Source organism: Phodopus roborovskii, unplaced genomic scaffold (genome assembly GCF_943737965.1).
Source record: "Phodopus roborovskii unplaced genomic scaffold, PHOROB, whole genome shotgun sequence".
In the NCBI taxonomy this organism is placed as follows: domain Eukaryota; kingdom Metazoa; phylum Chordata; class Mammalia; order Rodentia; family Cricetidae; genus Phodopus; species Phodopus roborovskii.
The window spans coordinates 18,712,872-18,734,852 of NW_026126558.1; the positions used below are offsets into that span (position 1 = coordinate 18,712,872).

General features: G+C 42.1%; 1 protein-coding gene across 3 annotated transcripts; it reads right to left on the reverse strand.

Annotated features, from left to right (window-relative positions):
* Positions 1-2,722: 2,722 nt before the first annotated feature.
* On the reverse strand, positions 2,723-10,242 carry Znf23 (zinc finger protein 23). 3 transcript variants are annotated; one of them, XM_051201430.1, is made up of 5 exons: positions 10,085-10,233; positions 9,432-9,464; positions 9,143-9,269; positions 8,516-8,623; positions 2,723-4,651 (listed from the first exon to the last, which is right to left on the reverse strand). In XM_051201430.1, the coding sequence occupies exons 2-5, from the start codon at positions 9,450-9,452 to the stop codon at positions 2,907-2,909; spliced, it is 2,001 nt and encodes a 666-aa protein (XP_051057387.1). In that variant the 5' UTR covers positions 9,453-9,464; positions 10,085-10,233; the 3' UTR covers positions 2,723-2,906. The 3 variants fall into 3 exon arrangements, with proteins under 3 accessions (XP_051057387.1, XP_051057385.1, XP_051057386.1); XM_051201428.1 differs by having other exon boundaries at positions 10,149-10,229; XM_051201429.1 differs by lacking the exon at positions 9,432-9,464 and having other exon boundaries at positions 10,149-10,242.
* Positions 10,243-21,981: the final 11,739 nt, after the last annotated feature.

Consider the following 21,981-nt stretch of genomic DNA (forward strand, 5'->3'; position numbering starts at 1 on the left):
GATCAGAGAAAATCAGGTTTTGCTTTCCCCACTGTTCTCTTCCCTGTAGAACACTGCTCCCAAGTCTCCAAAATCTGCTAGGCTATATTCTACTAGAGTTCAGTAAACGCCAGGTCTGCATTGCTAGCTAAAATTATCTGGACAGTTTTACCTCAGCCTTATATTTTTAAAGAGTATTTTGAATGTCATCTTTATTTTCTTATAATCTTATGTCCAGACTAAGGAGTAAGTATCCCACTAGAAGCTGATTTTTTCCCCTAAACCCTCTGGTATTTAAACCCAGGTACTTCTTCCTCGTGCTAATTACAGTCTCAAAATAATAATGGCCCTGATTTAAATAGACATATTCTTATATTATAGAAAACAAATTTCAACAATTTTCAATTTATAATTTTTATTTAGAAAGACAAATTGCACACTTCAAAACGATCAAAATGCTTAATTTATGAGTATTTTAATTTTTAAAATTTAATTATTTTCATGCATGCACAGAGACCAGAGAAGAACCTGTGTGAGTTCTGTTCTTTCTACCATATGGGTTCTAGAGACTGAAACTTGGGTCAGGCCTTTACCTGCTGAGCCATCTCACTAGCCATTACATAACTTTGAAATGATGTTTAGCAAAGAACTACTGTGTGAAAGAAAAACACCAATAATCTGTATTGCCTAATGTTTGTCTGTGTTCATAGAATTGACAGCTTTCATGTTGCCAGGTTTCCATTTTATCCTGCTTACTGCTGAACTAAAGACAAACAACCACCAAATATCCCCAAACAGATGTAGGGAGATATGAACCAAGTAAATGGGTTCCTGCCTGTGGCATAAGAAGTGTTCCGTCTCTCTCCAGTTTCTGAAACCTTTGGTCTTCTGATAGATATGAGAAGAGCATCTTCTGTTACTCCTAAGGTAAGTCTCTTGCAGTCATCTCTTTATGCTAAAGTGACTGATTGCTAGACTGCCAGCTAGCATCAGGACTGGGGCTAGTTGTCAAAGGAGCCAACTGTGTGTTAAGAGAGTTGGAACTTTCAGCAACCCCTGTTGCTGGGAGGGGGAACTTACTAACAGTCAAGAATTTCATCAATCATGGGTACACATTGTAATCTCCATAAAAGCCCTAACAATGGGGCTCAGCAGGATGAGGCTCTCCAATCCCATGGGGGCAAAAGCATCTGCACATGGGAACACTGTGGCTCTTGATAAGTATCTCTTTATGTGGTTGTTCATGTGACATTCACAATATTCTCTAGAATATTGTGTAAATTGTAATCTCTGTAAATTGTCTCTCTAGGTTCTGTGAGTTACTACAGCAAATTACTAAACCCAGAAAGGTTCAGTTTGTAGCCAAATCAGAAATGTAGGACTCATCACTAGTGTCTGAAGATGGGGGAGGGGATGAGAGGCAGTCTTCCTAAATTGAGCCAATTTCACCAGTTAAGATGTTTATCATGGGTAGTGTCTAAACTGATAGAAATTGGAGGGCATCTAGTTGGTGTCTGCAGACAACTGCTGAAGTAGAGTTGTTCTGAGTAGGAAAACATTTCCTTTACTACCCACTAACAGCTGACAGAAATATGGCAGAAATATATAACTACTATTTCTCAGCTTCTTGGCCGTTTAAGTGATCTTACTAATGGCTTAGATTTTTTTTTTTTTAAATGGGTAAGAGACTTCAGGGTGTCTTGAGAATTCCAACATTTTCATGGAACCCATGACACCACAAAGAGTTGAAATCCAAGGCAGACACATTCCTTCAGGACATAGCTAATGTTTGTAAAGTTCAGACACTACAAAATAGGAACTCTAACATGCTATTTTGTTAAATATATTTTATGCTTGTATGGCAGGCATCTATAGCAAATACAGCATCTATAATCACTGAGGGCTGCAGAGTATTGGGGGGGGAATATGCATTTTATATACTCAATGTGACATGCAAAAAAATGTCTTCACTAATTTTCATTCCTTGGGATACAACTAAGGTGGAACACTTTTTTAGAATGCTTGATTTCGAAGCGTTGCCTTTTAATGTCACTGTTGATTTCTAAGTTATCTTTTGTAAAATCTGGATACTAGATATTATACTTTATATCATAAATTTTACAATGGTATTTCCATTTTTGTGTGTATGCTTTACAATTCAAACCTATTTCATATTATTTACAACAAAACACACGGGTTTGTTTTTGAATGAGTCATTTGCCAACATTTTCCTTATAGTTCATCTGTACTTTGGATCTTATTTTTAAAAATATTTTTTAACTTTATTTATTTTTTATGTATGCGTGCTCTGTATATATACCAGCATGCCAAGAGGTCATCCTACTGTAGATGGTTGTGAACCATGTGGTTACTAGGGATTGAACTAGGACCTCTGGAAGAACAGACAGTACTCCTAATCACTGAGCCATCTCTCCAGGCCCTGAATCTGATATTTTTAAAGACTTATATCAAACAATTTTTAAATATCCCCCCCCCTTTTAAAGGAAGTAGAATGCACTCTTGTCAAAAACTAAGCAGAAATAAATTAATTTCTCTCCCCCTCCCCCGTTTTTTGTTGTTTGTTTGTTTGTTTTTTTTCCCTCAGAGAAGAATCTTTCATTTTCTTTAGTCCCACAAAATAATTATTCCTAGAAAATCTACTTGTCCTGATGCTGCCAGGGATAGAATGTTTTCTTTCATTATATTTCTGGTTATCTGATATAAAACTAAGTTATTTTAGATATAACTTTCCAGTTGCTCATTTAATCTTGATTAAAAATAGAGTAAAACAGACAAAAAAAAATTATTTCCAAATGAAGACTGCCATATTCATTCCCTCTGGTGTTTTCTTCTGAGTAATAATTGATGAGTCATGATCCATTTCCTATTAAACATAGGAGTATTTTGTTTGTTTGCTGTTTTCTTTGTTAGACTTTTTCTTCACTATGAACATCTTGGTGCTGACTAAGTTGAAAGCTAAACCTGAAAGTTTTTCCACATATATTACACATATAGGGCTTCTTCCAAGTATGCACAGTCTGGTGTATAATACAGTCAGAACTAAGGCTGAAGCCTTTGCCACACTCAACACATCGGAAAGGTTTTTCCCCAGTATGGCTTCTCTGGTGTCTAATTAAATGAGCATTGACATGGAAGGCTTTCCCACACTCACTGCATTGAAATGGTTTCTCTCCAGTATGGATTCTCTGATGCACAATATAGTCAGAACTACAGCTGAATGCTTTCTCACATTCCATACACTTGAAAGGTTTGTCCCTAGTATGTATTTGTTGATGTCTAGTTAACTTTGCATTGATACTGAAAGCTTTCCCACACTCCTTGCATTGAAATGGCTTTTCTCCAGTATGGGTCCGCTGATGATCAAGTAGGTTTCTTTTAGAAGTAAAGCACTTCCCACATTCATTACATTCAAAAGGCTTTTCCCCTGTGTGAGTTCTCCGATGCTGCATTAGTTTTGCATTAACATTGAAGGCCTTTCCACACTCACTGCACTTGTATGGCTTCTCCCCAGTATGGATTCTCAGATGCTGCCGGAGCTGGGAGTTACACCGAAAAGACTTCCCACATTCATTACATTCATAAGGCCTCTCACCTGTGTGGATTCTCTGGTGCTGGATTAACTTCCCTTTGGCACTAAAAGTCTTCCCACATTCGTTGCACTCATAGGGTTTCTCACCTGTGTGGACTCTCTGATGTTGAATGAGTTTTGCATTTTTCGTGAAACCTTTTCCACATTCACTACACCGATGTGGTTTTTCTCCAGTATGTATACTCTGATGCTGCCTAAGCTGAGTGCTGCACCTGAAACCTTTCCCACACACATTACACTCATAAGGTTTCTCTCCGGTATGAATTCTTTGATGCTGAATTAATTTTGCATTAACATTGAAAGCTTTCCCACAGTCACTACACTCATAAGGTTTCTCCCCTGTGTGGGTTCTCTGATGTGTAATGTATGCTGAACTACAGCTAAAGCCAGTCCCACATTCCTGGCACTGATAGGGCTTCTCTCCTGTATGTATCTTCTGGTGTCTAACTAGACTTCCATTAACACTGAAGGCTTTTCCACATACCTTACACTGATAAGGCTTTTCTCCACTGTGGATTGTCTGATGTGTGATATAGTGTGAACTATAGCTAAAGCATTTCCCACATTCCACACATTTGAAAGGTTTTTCTCCATTATGAAGTCTTTGATGCCAAACAAATTTTGCTTTAACACTGAAGGTTTTGCCACATTCTGTGCATTGATAAGGCTTCTCCACGGTGGGGCTTTCTAAACGCTGATTAACTTGAGATCTACCATGAGAGATTTCTGATAATTCCTTGTGTTTCAAAGGTCTTCCTTCTGTAGTAATTTTTTCATTATCAGAATACTGTCCTCCAGTGGAGTTGGCGCAGCTCTGAGACACATTTGGGGTGTGACTAAATAAATACCCTTCCACAGAGCTTGTCTTCACTCTTCCATCAGTGGCACTGATACTCTCTTTCACACTTCCTGTTATGTGGATTTCCTGTCGTTGGTCTACAATAGAAGTTTTTGAAAAGTTTGTTTCCTGGGAAAAGTCCTTCTGAAGATCAAATAACATACTCTTTTTTTCTTCATACACTTCTTTTGTCAAATTATTGCCAATCTGGATAGAAGTATATTCTACCAAAAGAAGTAAAAAATTAAAAGCTTTCATATAGAACCATGCTGGAAGAAAATAGTCAGAAACTATTTATTACATATCGGGTCACCATGCTTTGCTCTAAAAGGTTCTTAAAAAAAAAAATCACTAGATTAAGTCAAATACCCTAAGGTTCAAGGTGTAATTGTCATTGGTAAAAAGAAGGAAATAGATCCAAATATATAGACCATGAACAAATGCCCAGGATATACTTCAAAATAAAAAGATATGAAATAGTAAAGAAAAGAGATTTTAATTGTGCAACGAAGAATGAGAAGAGTAGACAAGAACATGTATCTCTGTCAGAAAATTTCTGGAAAAGTTCAGCTACATGAGACCACATCAAACAAAAAAAAAAATTCCCAGCCACACTCTCCTAAGGCAAGGCCACTATAAAAGGCAACACCAATAACACAAAGTGGAAGCAGTGGAAGAAAATTCTAGGTCTTGCCTATCAGATATGTATTTTTCCCATCCGTTCATGCTTTCCCACATTCTACAGTTCCTTCCCAGTTGTCCCTATGGATCAAGTTCCTTATTAATAAAAGCAGAAAATGCTCAAGAAAGAAATGATGGAGCATTGAGAGAGACAACAAAAGAAGAGCTGGGTTATTTCCCTAGAACTCCACTCCAGCATTCTTGAAACTGTTCTTTCAAGTTCTTTCTCTACTTCAGAAAAGCTCTGCTAAGGCCCATTTCATCACATTTCTTCCCATCTCTTCTAAAAGACTTCTATACAAACTTTCCCTTCCATGAATCCTAAAACATTCTTTTATATACATCATAATTTTTACAATACTAACCTCTCCATTTCTCCTCAAAAAAAGTTTCTTTATTTTCTCATTTTTTCCAACCACATATAATATGCCCTTCCATCTTCTGTAACCACACAAGGATCCCAGTGGTGGAACTAGGACACTAACCCAGCCACAAAACCTTCTACCAACACCTGTCCTGCCTGCAAGATGTGCTAGAGTAATTGTGTCTTAGAGCTTATGGGAGGCCCAAGCCACAAGAGGGAGCCCATGACCAACAGGATGGCCAGGAACCAGAAGCTGATGGCTCACAGACAAGGAGTAAAACCAAATGACTGTTAAAAATAAAATAAAATAAAATAAAAAATCAATGAAATGATTCCTAATGATATTCTGGAACCACAAGGAAGGATTGTAGAAGCCAAGACACCAGAACAGCATATCCCACAAAATCAACTAAGCAGGAATCATAGGAGTTGTGGTTGATTAGCTTGAGGTTTTGTGGAACTCCTAACAGTAGGGGTGAGGGTGTCTCTGACTCTTTTGCCTGCACTTGGGATCCTTTTCCTCCTACTGTGTTGCTTTGTCCAGTCTTGATATGAGGGTTTCTGCCTATTCTTATTGTATCTTGTTATGCCATGCCCAGTTGGTATCACTGGGAGGCTTGCTCTTTTCTGAAAGAAATGGAGGAACAGTGGATCTAGGGGAGAGAGAAGGTTAGGGGAAGGGAGGAGTGGAGGGAGGAGAGGCTGTCATCAGGGTGCATTGTACAGAGAAGGATAAATAAAATAATAAAATATTCACTTGCCTTGCTACTTCATTATAATTATTCTCAACAACAAAGAAACCCAGATTCCTCTAGAAAGGACTTTAAAATAATATGAGCCTTTTCAAAATTAAAAATATGTGTATCTGTTGCTATAGGTTCAATGTTTGTTGTTGTCCACCCCTAGTATTCACCTGTAAAAGCCCTAACTTCAAAGAAGTGACCATTATTAGGAGGGGGAACCTTTGGCAGAGCCCTCATGTATGGAATTGCTGTGCTTTAGGGGGTCCTCCCTTCTAAGGCATGAAGACACAGCAAGAAAACAGATAGCTAGCTGCCTATTAACTAGGAAACAAGTTTTTGTCAAACAGAATCTGACTGAGCCTTGCTCTTCTTGGATGTCCAACTCCCAAAATGGAAGATTAATGTTCTTATAAACTACCCAAGGTATTCTATTATAGCAGCCCAAGCTAAGCCATATTGAAGACACAAATTATGTTGTTTATAAACCACTCAATCTATGGCATTCTGTTCCAATAGTTCAAACTGATGAAGACATCTGTAGTACGAGAAACTTAAAAATTCAATTACCCAAAACATGAATTATCAGGTGTCTAAAAGTAACCTCTGCTAGTCTAATATCTTACCCCTTTAAATCAAATTTTTTTTTATTTTTTTAAAACTAGTTTTTTTTTTCCTTCCTCTACTTAATGAACATTTTCCAATTATTTTTTAAATTTTTTAAATTAAAATAAACTGTAAAACCATAGAAGCTAAATTACTAAATATTCTTTCAACCTGTAGAAATACTTCAAAGTAGTCATTCTCTCTATACTGAAAATTGAGATTGTTTCCACTATCTTGATACTCAAATGCATTACTTTATGAGTCTATGGCTCTAGAAGACAAAATCCAGGTTACCAAGTACCAATTTTTCTTCTAGACAGATTACCAATTCACACTGAATTCACTCCAGCTCCAAAAATCATACTCCTGTTTTGCTTCCTCCCTGACATCTGATATAACTAGAGTCTCTGATAAGTACGTCATCTTTCACTACTACAACTTTTCCACTGTAGAGATCAAACCCAGTGCCTCATGCATCTAAGCAATCCTCTACTACTGTGTTGTATTCCTAACCTTTCATTATGACTTGTTTGTCTTTGATTTCTACTGAGGATAGATACTGTTTTCTTGATTTGATTTTTTTTTTTTTCCAAGTCAGAGATTCTCTGTATAGCCCTAGCTGTCCTGGAACTTGCTCTGTAGACCAGGCTGGCCTTGAACTCAAGAGATCTGCCTGCCTTTGCCTCCTGAATGCAGGGATCAAAGGTGTGTGCCGCCACTGCCCAGCCAACATTTGTACATTTTATTCAGGTCAACCACTTACTATTAGTTCTTTACCAACTTTTATTAGTGATCTTCCAAATCCTATGGTATAACAGATGTTAATATCTACTGTTTATTTCATCTTTCCTGATATACCTTCAATTTAGTTTTTTGAAGTATTGATCTTCTCACCAAAATCATACTTTCCAGCTTCTCTTAGAGAAAAGATCTAAGGTCCAGCAAGTAAAGACTTCTATAGAAATCACTGAGCTGATTTATGAAAAAGGCTTTTGTTTTATGTTTTAAAGTATAATTGTCACCAGAGTCCTTATGCCCTCCACCTTCTCTTTTTGCCCACCCACAGTCTGTCTCATTTTTCATCCAAACAAATGAGACTAACTGCTGCCTACAGAAGAAGAAACAAAAACCTCTGATTAAGGCGCTCATAGTATGATATAAGTGCAGACATGTGGCTGGACTGAAGACCTGCTGACAGTCTGTGCATGTAAGAACCCCAAGAATTTACACATCGACATTCAAGAGGCATGGCATGGCATTTATACTTTCAACGTATAGATAATTATAATTTAACTAAGCTTAGACCCTTAATATATGTTATCACATTTAGTCCTGAGCCCACTGAGTGGTAAGGTCCATTGCCTTTCATGATCACATTTTCAGAGATGAGATCACTAGACTGTAGAGAGCTCAAATAACTGACCTGCTCAGTCATGTAACTAGAGAAAAAAAAAAAAAAAAAGTTTCTTCACAAATACAGATAGGGTAATACCTCAGGATAGCTTTTAGCTACTTCTGCCTCTGTGTAAAAAGCTGTTAAGGCTATATCCTCCACTTTTAGTAGCAACCCTAAATCCCCACCTTCCATCACTAAATCCATAGTCTTGTTTGATGGTGGAGTCAGAGATAGAATGCATTGCCATAATGCATAAATGTGGTACAAATTTATGTTGTTGGACAATCTGTGCCTTGCTTACCAGTCCAGAGGCCCTGGGAGTCTGTTCCAGTGGCCAGCTGAGACAGGTTTTCCAGGTCCTTTCCTTTCTCTAGCTGTGAGATCAAAGCAGGTTTGAGAAATGGAAATCCTGATTTGGGAAAAAGAAACAGAAGAGACATGAAAAATCTCCCACAGGTGCATCCCTAACTTCTCCTGGGATGACTCAGCAATAAGAAGGTTAAGGAGGTGGGTAGGGTTGAGAAGGGTCAGCCAATGAACCAGGGTCCTCATGCAGAGAGCTGGGAGAGTCTGCCCAAAAGGGATACCACTTCTTGATCTTGGGCTAAAATAGCCAGAGTAAATTGAGATTCTTTAAAAAGACTCAAAGTAAGTAAGGCAAGGGGCAATCTGAAGATGCCTCTGTAGAACAGCAAATTTCTATCTTTCACATCATGTCCAATATACAGCTTCTTTAAGGTAGTTCAAAAGCATACATTATCCTCAGCAAAGTCCTATAACAACTTGGGATTGCTCTTCCAGCAGTCTATATATAAAGAGATTAGAAAAGCCCACTCATAAAGGATTACCAGATCCCCACCTGCCACCTGTTAGGAAAAGAGCCAGGAAACCCAAAATGGCAGTCTGAGTCTAGGGAGAAAGGCCTTACCCATGGAGGACAAGTTCCTATAATTCTCCAACATTACATCCTTGTATAGCGCCCTCTGTTCAGGGGACAGAACATCCCATTCCATCTGGGTGAAATACACAGCCACGTCCTCAAAGGTCACCAACTTCTGAAACAACAGGTTCTTGCTGCCCTAGGGCCAATTCCATGGCTTGGGCCCTAAGTGAGGGGCAGAGGGCAAAGTAAGGGTTTGGGGAGGGGGCTTGTGAAGAAAACAAAATTAGTAACAAAGGAAAGTGGAGGAAAAAACACCAGGAAAGCCTTCTCTTACAGCAGAGAACCTGCATGCCATTTTCACACTGGGCTGAAAGAAAAAGAATTCCCATAAGCAAATTCCACTGCACATCAGTCATCTGTGGTCCCTCTGCATCCCTGTGAGGTCTTGGCTCCTCCATGGCTTACCTCAACCCCCCCACCTCTCCACTCATTATTACACTCACCCTCATAATGATAAAACAGATGTCCCCCATCCCACCAAGGGCTGCTATGCCATTCACCACCTGACTCCCCCCCACGTAGACCCCCAACCAAAGACCCTCAGGTCTCCTGTCTTTTCTTTCCTTGCTCCCACTTCCCATCATCTTCCCTATCCCTCCTCATCAGAAACAGAGCCATCCTTCTCATTCATCTATAGCCCTTCTTCTTTTCCCACCCCAGCTATTAATTACCCCAAACCCACAACTCCTCTATTCCAATACATGCATATGTACACCCAATACATGGGTGGTTTCCACTGACTCATTCTCCAAAAGCCCTGTGCCAGGGTGCTCTTGCACAGTGGCATAGAGACCATTGTGTGACTCCGCGTCTGCTAGGTCCCTGCTACCTTCCCTTGTCATTGCCCCACTCTCTGCCACTTGCCTGTCCACCTTTCCCACAAGATCCAGTTTGGCAGGTAGAAGCAGTTTTTATTCCGAGTCTCACCAGCTCTCTCCTCAGTTCTCAATCTGAACTGCCCAGAGGAAGAGATGAGGGGCCCACAGCTCACCTGGGGCCAAACTGACGGGATCATGGCTGCCATCACCTGGTTTCTCTGTCAAGGGAGGGCTGGAGCTGAGGGGAAACAGAAGGCTGGAGTGGGATGTGAGGCAAACCACACCAATCAGGAGCACACTTAAGACCTAAGGTACAGGCAGCTGGTATCCACACAGGAACAGGAGTTGCCAGAGAAGAGTGATCCTATCACTGGCTTAAGTGCCCAATATTCTTCCTAGGCACTGACTCTTTAAAGCTGGCTGCCAAGAAGCCTCTGATTTGCCAAGTCTTTTATTTATTTATTTATTTGTTTGGTTGGTTGGTTTTTAGAAGTAGAGTTTCTCTGTGTAGCTTTGGAGCCTGTTCTGGAACTCACTCTGGCCTCAAACTCACAGAGATCCACCTGCCTCTGCCTCCAGAGTGCTGGGATTAAAGGCATATGCCACCACCACCTTGGCTTGGCAAGTCTTACAAGCACCATATAAATGAGTGTTTACAAAACACTGGCAGAGCCTAAAGAACAACAGTCCAGGAACTGACAATTCAGCTCAAGGAATATTACCAAGTCTACCTCACTTCTCCTTCTATACCAAGCATCACTCACAATCACACGTAAGAAAAGGCCAGCGAGGTGCAGCAGGCACGTGGGGTCTGGGAGTCAGGCTGCAGGGAGACACCACACACAAAGTGGACGGCTGTTCCTCTACCTCCTATCAGTGTTCTCGTTCTTAAGTGTCAAGAATTCTAATGCTTGCCAGTAGCAATGGTGCATACCCATAATCCCAGCCCATAGGAGCTAGAGGCCAGAGGATCAGAGTTTGAGGTCAGCCTGGGCTAAGGCTTTTGTGCAGGCAGGTCTCAGCAGGCTAACTTTCTGCATGGCCTAAGATAACCTTGAAAAAGCTGGGCTAGAAGTGAGGTAGTGGGCTACCTCTCGGTTCTCAATCTGAACTGTACACTTTTGCATCACAGATATATGCCAAATGGAGGCTTTCTGCAGTTCTTCTGCAGCTTCACTAAGCTGTAAGCAACCTGCACCACAAGCTATAACATAAATACCTCATTCCTGCCCTAGGGCTTCTCCCATATTCTGTGTGAGATACCTGCTGAGCCCTGAATTGCAGTCAAGTAAACATCAGTGAGGCCACCCATGACCAATGGGACAGAATTTGATGGGTAAGTGCTTTTCCCATTAGCCCTAGAAGGGCATCCTTAAGATTCCAAAGCTCGTTAGAGACCCTGAAAGACAGAATCTGTTGAGGGCCAAGCCTAACAAGGCAACTTTGTATTGGTTAATTAACTAATAAACTAATTTGACCTAGGAAAGCTTTCCTATTCATGTATCTGAATACTTACCTGTACAGAATTGCAACCCAACTCAGTATATAAACAAACTCAAAACCTAATTTAGGAACCAATCTCAGTGGCCAGGCTGGTCAAACTAGATAGAAATAAGGCAAGCACCAGGCACAAAGCAACCCAGTTAACTCTTCAGTAAGGCACTTCCCTTTTCCTGTCTACAAATGTTCAGCCCCATCGCATTCCCAATCTCATAAATTGTGTGGTGTCACAAACTGTGCAACTGTCAAATCATTCTTTGCTCAATTGACCTGTTACATTTGTCTGTAGGGTTTGTGTGTGTGTGTGTGTGTTTGTTTGTTTTGTTTTTTTCCATTTTGCTCTCTTTGCCCTTCACTCTGTGCAGTGAGCACATTCATAGTTAAATTCCCATTTAAAGACACACACACACACACCTACCTTAATCCCATGTTCTGCAACTGGAAAAAAACCTAGACTACATAAGGATTTTTAATTTTTTGTATCTTCTTCAAGCTGCAGGGGTTATTTTCATTATTTCTTATTTGACAATTCAAAGCTACCTGGCCATAAATTTTCCTCTGGCTCAGAGGTTCTCATGTTCTACACTTTAACTTCTATTTTAGCACTCAGTAACTCCAATTTGTCTCTGGCATAATAACTATTTATAATATATTGGTGCTGCTCACACTTTCCCTCCTAATAAGCTCTAGTTTTGTTATTACATTTTTAACTGATCTGATCTATTTTACCTTATTCTTTACAGATTCTTAAAGGGCTTTTGTTTTATTTTGGTTGTGTGTGTGTGTGCATGACATTAATATCTACCTTTTCTTAATATCCTTCAATACTTAAAAAGACAACTTATTCTACAATAAAAATATATAATTCGATTTGAAGATAACAACTCTATTAATACACGGTCAATCTTAATGCCAAAAGTGTTTGAAAAAAACCAATACATCTAATTTTAAAAATGTATACTATAAGGATGTCTAGGGGATGGTAAGAACAGATGGGTTAAAATGATCAAAATACATTGTATACGTGTATGAAAGCCTCAAAGAATAAAAAGAAAATCTATTCCTATAGTTATTCTCATATATAGGAGATATGCACAAAATATTCATCATGAGTACATTTTTTTTATACATAACAAGCCCGAAGACAACCTGCCCGAAGACAACCTGCCTGTCCGTTGTATTGTTGTATTGTTTTTATGAATTCAGAAATTAACCAAGTACCCGGTGACTGTACACTTAAGTCGCTCAAAAAACAAAACAAAAGAGGGTTAAATTGTCTACATATTAATGCACATGGATACACTTTTAGAAATAGGCTGTAATTAACACAGAATTCAAAAGAGTTGCTACCTCTAAGGGTGGCAGTCTGGTAAAGAACCAATTGGATGCAGCAGTAAGGACCCAAACACTTTCTTAATTGGCTGCTCATAGGTGTCATGACCGAAGACAGACAGACAGACAGACAGACACAGACAGACAGACAGACAGACAGACACACACACACACACACACACACACACACACACACACACACACACACACACACACAAAGAACCGTGAAAAAATAGTATTTTTGACCAGGGCAAGGTAATGACCAAAGAGACCTGTCTTTTATAGGATATGAAATAGCAATTCTAAAACTACTCTGTGTGTATTCTAGCGATGTCGTGATCATGTGTGCATGTGTGAGCCCTTACCTTTGGGGCCTGACGTGGATGCAGCAGACCAGGCCTCAAGCCTTCTGTCACCAGTGGCTGGGACAGGGTCCTGCTTTTCCTGCAGTGCCCCGCGCCCCTCACCCTGCCTGGAGCCCGGGGACACGCTGTACACACCTGAAGCGCCTGCAGGGCTGCAGTGCGTCCAAATACATGCGATGTCACCTCGAGCCACTTCGCCCCCGCAACTCAGTCACCCTCTGGCTGCAGTGACACCGTTTCTCCAATCGGCCACCTGCTAAGCGCTCCGGACCCGGCGTGTGACCGCCACACACGCTTCGCCACTGTGGGCACCGAGACGTGGTGGGATGCAGAGCTGGCTGCACCAGTCCCTGCGTGAGTACTGCCAGGACACTGCTCACTGCAGCGAGTCCACACTCACCTGCGCAGCACGACCCGCGGCGCGACCGGAAGTGCGTCACCCGCCCGGCCCGCCCCTCCACCAGTTGCCCTCTCTCGGGGCGCCCCGCCCGGCCTCTGAGGTTTCCCTGTGTCCCCTGGGGCTCAAGCCCTTCCTCAGGGTCGGCCGGTGGGGTCTGACCCCTGAGGACATTACTCCTGGGGACCTGGACAGCCCCGCCCGAGAAAGGCCGCCCGAGTTCGTGCCCTGGTAAAGTTGCAGGTGGCAGCAGGTGGACTGTGCCAGTGCGTCACAGGCTGGAGGAACCACCGTCCACCTTAAAAATAAATGTTACATAATATCATGCGTGCCCGCTGGGCTTTCATCGCAGCTGTTCTGGAAGCTGAATCTGAAGATGTAGCTTAGTGGTACGGGGCTTGTCTGTCAGTCCGGACTCAATCAGTGTGAATAATACAATAACCACTTTGTTCTTAGCATGGAATTCGTCAACTACCTGCTAGTTGACACACGAAAACAACTCTCAATTTAAAGGGAATAGGAGATAGTTTATTCTGGAACCAGATTTGAGTGATCATGGTCCCGGAGCACACATTTATTTAGGTTACCTCGAACTCCATGTTCCAAAGTGGAAGCAGTTCCATAGTTTCACAGAACAAGGTCCTAAATCAAGGTCGGATAGATCTAATAATGTCCTGAGCTTTGGGGTTGGTGGGAGCTAGCGGCCTGTTGTTAGATTATCTATTGCCATAGGATATTAGTTCTGACACAAACATGGGGAAGGAATGGTTAAGCCCAAGATAATTAGCCTCTTCACTTGCAACATTCTAGCCTCTCCACATCACTGCCTAGAGATCCACAAATAATACATTTTAAGGATACGTGAATATAATTTATAATAATAATACTACTTTGATCTGTTGACAATACATACTTGCCGTTGCCACACATAGAATTTGAATATCACAGCCACAGAGTCGCTGTCTTTTGTTAGTGTTTACAAAATATCACAAAAGTGTGATCTGAAATATTGAATTCTTTTTGACAAAAGTTGTGAGTGAAACCCAGGATGTTTTTTGTTTGTTTGTTTTTGTTTTTTTCCTTTTTATGCTGTAGTTAGATTCCTAGAATTACTACATGTAATGTTAGAGCCCCGTGATCATGCATTTTGTAATTCCTAGATTCAGGCAACGTTTTCACTTAGGTGAATGACCAGCAACATGCTTGCAAGTCTGAAATCTGCCCCTGTAGGCAAGGCTATTCTGCTTTGCGGTACTTTTGACCCCCATGTATAATGCAACACCACCATCACTATATATATCCCCACATTAAGTCCCCCAAGGAATCCTGGGGAGGGTAAACAACACTAAGAGCTACTGGGCTGGACTCTCTTTAAGATTTTCCCTTATATAGATGGTCAAAACACCCCATCTCTCATGGAGAAGCTATTGGGAATTAAGGCTGCTGGTAGAAGGGGAGTCAGTTTTCTTCAGGGATGGAGATATGGTCCCTGAGAGGCTACCCTTTGTCCAGTACTGGCAGCACCAAGATGACTCCATTTTCAACAAGAACACATGAAGTTGAAGGAAAAGGGGGAGGAGGTGTTGGAGGGGAGGAAATGAGGGTGGATTTGATCAAAACATGTTGCATATGTGTATGACATTCTTGAGGATTAAAAAAAACAAACCCTTCCTGACTCTGATAACACAGTTATTTCTTCCTTCCAGCTTGCCCCCACCATACTGCTGAACTTGAAGGTGATGGTTGGTCGCACCCACCTCCCCACCCATTCTCTTCTGTTCTCTAATGAACAACATTCCTAGAATGTTCTTCCCTTCCCATTCCTACCCTTCATCTTGGCTGTTACAGTAAATGTCAGCTCAAATCCATTTCTCTCCTGGAAAGTGAGACTTCCCTAACCACCCAGAATAAGGCAAGAATCCCCAAATATATGTCATTATAGTACCCTACACATACACATATACGTGTGTGTGTGTGTGTGTGTGTGTGTTTAATACCATAATCCTCAACTAGAGACAAAGGCAAGCAGAAAAGAGAGAAATAAGAAACATCTGTTAACATGACCCCAAACCTCCAGCCTCAACTCCTGGAAACCTTTTATTTTTGTGCTACCAAGGATTGCAGTGACCTCCATTTTCACTGTTTTCCAGAGTAGGCACTGTATGTGTCTTCTCTCATTCAGATAGGAAACTGTTCCTGTGATGGGGCTGAATGATGTGTACTAACCTTGGCAGTAAGTGCTAGTTCCTCTTTCTTTATTGGCTCAGAAAGAAGACCTGTAAGAAAGAAAGGGAAGAGCTCCCAAGAACAATTTTTCAGCACAAAGGAGATTTATTTTCTCTAAAGAGATAAAGGACAGAGAACAATAGGCAAAGACAGGAGACAGATAATGAGGGAGAAGGGGAAAGGGACAAGGAAGAGGGGAAAGGGGTATTTTTCCAGGACAATGGACTGCCTCTGGATAGAGAGGAGACAAAACATGGTCCATAGGAAAAGGGAAATTATAAACATAAAAGGGAAAACCCTGTGTGAGGATGAGATGTTTAATTTTGATTGATCACGTTAATTAGGTGAGTCAAGGGGGGCTTTTGATTTCTGGGTTTCAATACTTTGATAGCTGGACCTTGGTAGTTGGCCTCAGGAAGAGGAAGTGGCCAAATAAAGGAATAGACCTTGGTGGTTAGCTTTAGGAATGTAATCTACTGGTTTTTAGAAAGGCAGAGGGAATGGGTGAGAAGGACAAGGCCTGCCAGAGCTATGTTTGCCATGCTTGAGCTGGCTAGAGTCCCTTCAACAAGGATTTCTGGAACAAATAGAAAAGAATTCAGAGAGCACAGTATCAATATTGGGCTTGAATGAACAGATCACACACTAATTACTGGATTTTGAAATTAAGAAAATATGACCCAATAAATAATCATGAGACTCCTGTTCCTAATAGTGTTAGGACAGACACACAAACCAAGTTACAAAAGCATGTTACCACATCAGCCATGCTAAGAAACTGATCTTTTGATTCTGTCTGTGTAGAAAGAGCACTTGGTCATACCAAGACTACAGAGCCCCCTGCAGTGCTGCTTACTGGCTTGCTCTCAGTAGCTTGCTCAGCCTGCCTTATTATTGAACCCAAGACCACCTGCCCAGAGGTAGCCCAACCCACCATGGGCTGAGCCCTCCCCATCACTCACTAATTAAGAAAATGCCCTATAGGCTTGCCCAGAGCCTAATCTTATGGAGACATATTTCTCAATCGAGGCTCCCTCCTTTCAGATAACTAACTCTAGTTTATACCATGATGGGAGATGTCATTCTGCAAATTGTTTCTCATATTGGTTAATGAATAAAACACTGTTGGCCAATAGGAAAGCAAGCTAGGCGGGACTAGAGACAAAGAGGTTTCTGGGAGAGTCTTTCACTGTTGTATTTACAGGGGGGCCCATAGGCCTCAAACTGTTTAGACACTAATTCACAAACGCCATCTCAGCGCTCCTCTGCCCCACTTTGCTGCTCCAAATATCTACCCACCCCACACACATGCTCACTCTGCCCCATCCCTCAGCCCACAAAGCATGGCCCTGATCAGCTGGCACCCAACCCTCCATCTGACATTGAAGGGCCATGCTGCCTGTGTTTAAAGATGCCCAGCAGAGGGCGCTCACTACCTACCGGGATGGAGCTGTACAGTCTGCTTCCTGATAGTCTTCCTGAGAAAGGATGCTTCTAGAATCTGATGCCTGCTGTTGGGTAGCTCTTTGGATAGCCTGTCTTTATATCTCATGACTTATATACTAGATTCTACCAAGCGGACCTTGTGATTTTTAAATAGTGACCCTTTCATATCTTTAACAGTCCCAACACTGCCTTCTCACACATTCTAGCATCTGTCTTAGTAGCTCTGCTCACTGCTCAGACTTTGATATTAAAGCCGGTTACCTAAAAGCCATCCTACTGCCCCGACACAGCGGCTCTGTATTTCCTCACTGCTCACCCCTCCCAGCCATGCCTTGGACTTGAATTGTACAGTATAGCAGACCTGATATTCCACTCGCCCTCCCTACAAACTGCTTCTTTCTAGTTGATATGCACCAACTGGCAGAGGCAAGAATGTCTCACTCTCTGTGCACAGGAGGTGCTCTTAGTGGCTACAGCTGAGGACATATCCTGTCAGGACCACAGGGGCAGGCCAGTACAGATGTCTGAGTACAGGGCCTCTCCATCCAACACCGGCATGATTGGTGAGTCCCCTCTTCTCCACCTCTGGTCATTTCCCACGAGTGAGGACTCATCTCTCAAGCCTGTCTTCTCTCGCCTTTTGGCCTTGTCAAGTCCTGGGGCCAGGCAACTATGTCTCTCCGGGGCTCAGAGCTCTTGGCCCCTGTTCTTGTGTGACGATTTACTGAAACAGCTTGTGGCCACTCAATCTGATGCTCCCTGGATCCCTGGGATGCCAGCATACTCCGGCCTTTGGGTCTTCTTTCTCTGCCTTACTCATGGGAACTGTGTCCATTTTGCAGTCAGACTTGGTCTGACCCCTTAGATACCAATCCAAATGGCTGCTTCCTGGCATTCTATAACCCAATATTTTACGGGACCTTTGCAACATCTGCCAAAAATCTGATAGATGGAAGGAGGTATCCTTTCATTCTTCCCTTCCCCCCTCCCCTAATAAACCTCTTATACTCTTGTTTCCACCTTGAATGCTTCTTGAATTGCTTTGGTTGTCCCTCATTGCTACGGATACTGCCGTGGTCACTACCATCTGGGGAGCAGCTGCTGCCAGCAGCCGAATCTTGTAGCTCTGCATCTTCCACAGAAGGCTGCCAGCTGTGCAATTCTGCCCCTCCTTCCACTGCTCTGCCACTGCTGCAGCTTAGTGTGCAGGGTGCCCTCATCAATCCTGCCCTGTTGTTTCTTGTTACCTGCTCCACCTCTTGAGACAGCCTTCCATTGGGCCTGATGTAACACTGTGGGGGCAGGGCAGTGTGGGAAGGGGTCCTCCAGCTAGCTTAGGGAGCTAGCTAAACACCCAGCTTCTATAGCCAGAGAAGTGTTTGCAACCAATCACAGCACAGCTCACATGCTAATAAATGAAGGTGTATGTGTGCACCATCACATAGCATCCTCCTATTGACACCAGCCCCTAAAGGCGGTGATCCCTATCCCAGACTAAGCAAAAAACGATTTCAGTGCTATCTAGAGTCCATTGTTTCACACTGAAACAGCCACTACCAGGTCTGAGTGACTCGTTTAAGTCATTCAATGTGGAGTATTCCAAACAGCCAGTTCTGGCATCATGGTCCTCCAGGTGGCTGTTTAACTGGGAGTGTTTCTGTTCGATGCAGCCAGGCCAGCAAGGGAAAATCCAACAGCTTCCAATTAGGGAGTCAAACTGTCCCACTTCCCAATGCATTTACTTATTGCTTAGGAAAATGACCATCAGGAGTGTTCAGAGTGAGAACTCAGCATTTACACAAACACAATGGCCAGCCAGGTCCTACTTTTCACAACAGCACCACCAGCGGGGGGTAGGGGGTGGGGGGTGTCAGGTGTCCAAGTACATGAGCCGCTGGGGTTCACTTCCTATCTAAGTCATAGCACAAGCCTATACTTAAATTATATTTATTATTGTTAATATTACTGACTTCTGTAGTGAGTCTTTCTTTGTCTTCCAGCCAGCTTCTAAATCAATACATGGAAGCTTATTATTAATTATGAAACCTCAACCAATAGCTTAAGCTTGTTTTCAACTAGATCTTATAACTTAAATTAACCCATTTCTATTCATCTATCTATGTGCTGCTCCATGCTGGTTTACCTCACCTACATAATGTGCATCCTGCTTTTCTGCTTCCTCTGTGTCTCTTTCTGTCTCCACTCTTCTTCTTCTGAGAGTCCTCTGTGCCTGGAAATCATGCCTAGCTATTGGCCATTCAGCTTTTTATTAAAATCACTCAGAGTGACACATCTTCACAGCATTTCCCTCTATATCTGACACCAGCTTTTTATTATCTAGACCAATTAAGAACTCCATTTACAGTGATAGGCTCAGCTGACTTGCTGGCCTCTGAGGTCTTTCACGGTCTGATTTCCTGTATGGAAAGGAGCAAATCATGATTGGAGTAGGATGAAAAAACACTCATCTGGCATAGAATATTTTCATTCTTCCTGGTCTATTAAATTACAGTCAATAAAAACAACTGTAACTGGGCAGTGGTAGTGCACACCTTTAGTCCCAGCACTCAGAAGGCAGAGGCATGCAGATCTCTGTGAGTTCGAGGCCAGCCTGGTCTATAAAAGCTATACCCTGTCTCAAAAAACTAAAAACAAAACAAACAAACAAAAACTACAACTTCTGCGACTTTCCACAAGATCCAGTTCCCAAAAGAAGCACCATCAGAATCTTGGTTCTGAAGCCTGGCTGCATCAGGACCAGCTGAGATGCTTTTCAAAAGGCTGATAATTTCATCCCCCCAGTAGAGCACCATCTCTCAAGTGGATGATTCATACATGCACACACACACACACACATGCACACGCCTTAGAAAGTCTTTAGTAATGGCTGAGGGTGAGTGTCACGGGCATCTGGAGGTATCTAAAGTCCAAGATGTTGGTAATATCCCTCTGAGCACAGGACAGCTGATTTACATAGCTCCAAATGTCAATAGTTCCCTGGTTAAGAAAGTTGACCCGGGTTGAAGAGGTGGCTCAGCCATTAAAGGCAAGGCTCACAAGCAAAAATATAAGGAAAGCTGACCCAAGCTCCAGCTCTTTAGCTATGACGCCAGCCGATGCATTGAGTTTTTCAAAAACCTTCCCCAAGTGATCTCAACATGCAGCCAAGCTTGGGAATCCATGGCTAATTCCTGTAGCTAGAGAATATCCCAGTGCGTATCCAGCTTCCACCCCCTGCCTCTGAGTTTGCACTGCAAGTTTTCCATTGGAGATTGGTTTGAGAGTTGAGAGTGTTTGAAAGGAGAGTCCACTGCTTTTTGTGAGCAAGCCAAAATGTCCCACATGTGTGATATCTCCAGCAACACAAGTCCTGTGGCTTATCATTCACCTTGTGAGTTGGCCTCTCAGACACTGTTCAGGAAGATCATTAACCACAGTCAAACAAAGCCATCCCTGGGAACCTTGAAAAGGCAGGAAGTGAGAGAAGCCAGGCACTTCTGTGTGTTGTCATCCAATTTTAAAAGGATCTAAAGTAAGTAAACACCTAGAGATTAAAAGGGGAAGGGGGCTGGAGAGATGGCTCAGTAGCTAAGAGCCCCCAAGTCAGGCGGCTCAAAACAACCTGTAACTCCAGCTCCAGGAGTTCTGACTGCACCTGCACTCCTGTGGGTGCACACCCACACAGACACACCAACATACAATACTTTAAAATAAGTCTTATTTTAATTTAAAATTTAATAAGTAATTTAAATAAGAAGTGGGACTCAGCCCAGTGTTTCCAAAGCCAGAGGAGACACGTGGGAAAGAGATAACACAGGGAGACTATTTAATGGGTACAGAATATCCTGTTGGGCGAGAAAAAAATCTTGGAAATAAATAGAGGTGATGGTTGAACAACATGGTGAATATATGAAATACCACTGAACATTATTCTTTGAAAGGGAAAGAAAAACTTCAAAAATTACTAATAAGTATTAGAAGTTATTTTTAGAATTATGCTTTAAATTAATTAATTGTACCTGTCATCCTTTCACTTCAAAGATGCTTTGTTTAGTCTGATATACTCAAGAACATATTGGTTTTCAGGACAGACTTTCTCTGTGCAGTCCTGGCTGTCCTGGAATTTACTCTGCAGACCAGGTCTCTGCCTCCTGAGTACTGGGATTATAGATGTGCTCCACTACCGCCTGGTTGGTATGCAAAGTACAATCACTACTTCAATGTTTTTAATAAAATTTTTATCTCATCACAATTTAAATGCATTTTAACTTCATTTGGTTTTATTCTGTTTCTGGTTTCAGATTTATTTTTATGTATGTGTCAATGTGTGTTGTGTATGTCACATGTGCAGTATCCACAGAGGTCAGAAGAAGGTGCGCTGGAGTTAAAAGCGGTTGGTAGTGTGCCACATAATATGACTGACTACTGGGGACTGAACTCAGGTCCTCTGGAGGACAAGCAAGCACTCAACCACTGAGCCATCTCTCCAGCCCTTCCTTACTTTTGTCCCTTGAAACAGGATCTCACTTTGTAACGCAGGCTTGTACAAAACTCATGATCCTTCTGCCTTGGCCTTTCAAGTGTTAGGACTATAGATAGGTGTGTGCCACCACATTCAGCATTGAAATCATTTTTGTTAAAAAGTCTTGGAGATTTGGGCATGGGGGATGGCTCAGCAGGGGAAGTGTTTATTGCACAAGTGTGAGGACCCGAGTGGAGAGCCAGGCATAGCAGCGCAGG